Source organism: Penaeus chinensis, chromosome 12 (genome assembly GCF_019202785.1).
Source record: "Penaeus chinensis breed Huanghai No. 1 chromosome 12, ASM1920278v2, whole genome shotgun sequence".
In the NCBI taxonomy this organism is placed as follows: Eukaryota; Metazoa; Arthropoda; class Malacostraca; order Decapoda; family Penaeidae; genus Penaeus; species Penaeus chinensis.
In genome coordinates this window covers 18126458-18128957 of record NC_061830.1, presented here as the reverse complement: position 1 = coordinate 18128957, position 2500 = coordinate 18126458, and the positions used below count along the sequence as shown (strand labels likewise).

The 2500-nt window shown below is 32.3% G+C and overlaps 1 protein-coding gene across 2 annotated transcripts in view; it reads left to right on the top strand.

The window, feature by feature from the left end:
• Window positions 1–2500, top strand: part of LOC125031326 (ubiquitin carboxyl-terminal hydrolase 8-like) — a 39399-nt gene that overhangs the window by 18454 nt on the left and 18445 nt on the right. For both annotated transcript variants that reach the window (XM_047622026.1, XM_047622027.1), the window contains exon 13: window positions 453–514. In XM_047622026.1, coding sequence (XP_047477982.1) covers window positions 453–514 — 62 coding nt within the window. The remainder of the gene's footprint in view (window positions 1–452; window positions 515–2500) is intronic.

Sequence of the window (2500 nt, the reverse complement as noted above, 5' to 3'; positions counted from 1 at the left end):
TCTCTCTCTCTCTCTCTCTCTCTCTCTATAATGTTTATTTTTTTTCTAATTTCCTTCTGCAATGTGCAGAAGGAAATGCACTAATGCCTAAATGATGTGTGTTACTTATTTAGCCACATTCAGGTGAGGACACAGGGCATGCTATACCAGGATACTGGAGAATAAGCACTTTGGATTCTGATGTTTTCGAGTCCCATAATGTAGATTTTAATCTGTAGATTGCAATAATACAAGTTATATTTGTGTGAATTTAATTAGAGTAGGTAGGAGTGATTGTTTAATGCTCTGATGTGTCAGATCATAAGATAGCCTGTCCTTTAAGGGTGAAGGCTTAAAGAATCTCTTCTTTTTTTTGTGATTTTTAAAATCTAGAGCTGAGGAGTTTTACTGTAAGAAAACATATGATCCGAAATTCAATTCACCTTAATCACATTTAAGGTTTCATTTGACAGGCGACAGGCGGAGGAGCGCAAGGCCAGAATCGAGTCGGAAATGAGATCTCACAGACCTAAAGGTAAATGTTGGGCTCTTTTTTCATTTTTAGTTTGTTTAGTATTTATTGCAGTTGATGTGGAAGTGAATTAAAGATATCAAGAAATTTTTTGTTATAATTCTTTTGAAGTTAGCAGTTATCACATATCTTGTGCCTGAAGTAAACTACTCTTGAGACCAGTTAGGGCGAATCAGTTTTCACTTCACTTAATTTAAGGTATACAGAGTAATAGATTCCTGTGTTCAATATCATGTCTGCCATGGTTTAATAGCTGTGTTTGCTAAGGAAAAGAGTACTAAAGAGTTATTACTAGGCTCACTTATCCTCATTGAAGTTTCTTGTTTTTATTGTAACTCTTTTTATTAATAATGTTATGATGATAATGATAATAATAAAGGAACTGTCCAGGGTGATGCCTACTGTTCTCATCATTTAATCATAAAAGCAAATTTTTTTTTTTCTTTTTTGTGCATATTATAGAGTATATAATTTTGCCTGATTTAAAAATTTTCAGGATTCTTTTTTTTAGGGGGGACTTTGCCTTTGTGAACTATTTTTGGGCCATTTTCTCAGTTTTACTTTAGCTATATTTTGCTGTTTCTTTCCAATTCTGATCCTCTTGCAAATGCTATCTGCCAATTTCAAGACATATGAAAATTTAAACAGCTGGATGTACTGCAGCTTATATAAACAAAGAACTGAGAACAAACTGTTGGAAATTTGGCCACTTTCCAAAGTTTGTTATCTCTTTTATTTTTTCACTATATCTAATGATGTTATGTATTTAAAAAAAAACTCATTTAATGTACTTTAGGATAGGACTATTGCCAAATCAATCATTATTAATTAGGGACCATATATTGTAAAGGTACCTCTTTTTTTTCATATGGAACTAGAATTACTTGCACATAGTTTACCTGTTGGCACTTATACCTTTGCTCCTCCCAAGAAATAACTCTATTTGGGCTCTAACAGTCGTTTGGTATTCCCAACCCCACCCTCCCTTGCTCAACAGTGATGATATTAGAATTCAAGGAATTCAAGGTAAAGGACTAAATCTAATGATATTAAATATATATAAGAAAAAGCTCATTTAGTGTACTCTGTCATGAGATTATTACTGAGTCAGTTATTGTTTTAATAGGGACCATATTTTGTAAAGGTATCTCTTTTTTTCCCTTCTTTTTTTTATTTTTTCAGATGTGAAAGTAGATGTTTCCGTCTGAAACATTTAATAAATGGATTAACTCATAAAGAAAACTAATCTAAACCAGAAAATACTTCTTTTTTTTTAATCTGATTATGAAGAAATGGAGAATGGTGGATGGCAATATCACTACAAAATTATTATAATCATATAATCCTAGCATGAATACAACAAATTGGTTCAATTTTGAGAGTTATAGAAGCACGTGCATAAAATAAATGGAATGCAAGAAATACTGAAGCTTGCCATTGGCAAGCCAACTAATCATTCCCATGCTCCAAACAGGGAGAAGGAGGAGCTGTTAACTGGGTGGTTGTAATGTTTGCAAAGGTTTATGTGTATGTAAACACCTGCATATAAGGTTAACCATTTTAATTTAATAGACTAAACATATTTTTATGTAAAGGAAAAATTATTAGTTACCCTAGATCAGAATCGTTTTCTTATAATGACTTTTAGAAGAATGGCCATTGGGCACAGGGAGCCGGCAAAGAGTAGGTGTTTAGTTATTTACGTGCATTATCTTTGCAAATAATTGAATGAAAATCATTGGTTGCATGGGTGAGGTAGGTTATCTACGTATTTATGGAACCAATGGCTTACAGTAGTGTTTGCACATTTCATTTTTTTTTTTTTTATTACCGGCTGTTTCAGCTCTTTATGAAGACCATGGATAAGACCAATTTTCAAAATTCCATTTAGTTTTTATTTAAGAATGGGTATCATTGTTTACTATCATTTTCAGCTTAAAATAATTGATACCTTGGCTATTTTTCTGAAGTTCAATAATCAGCCTCATA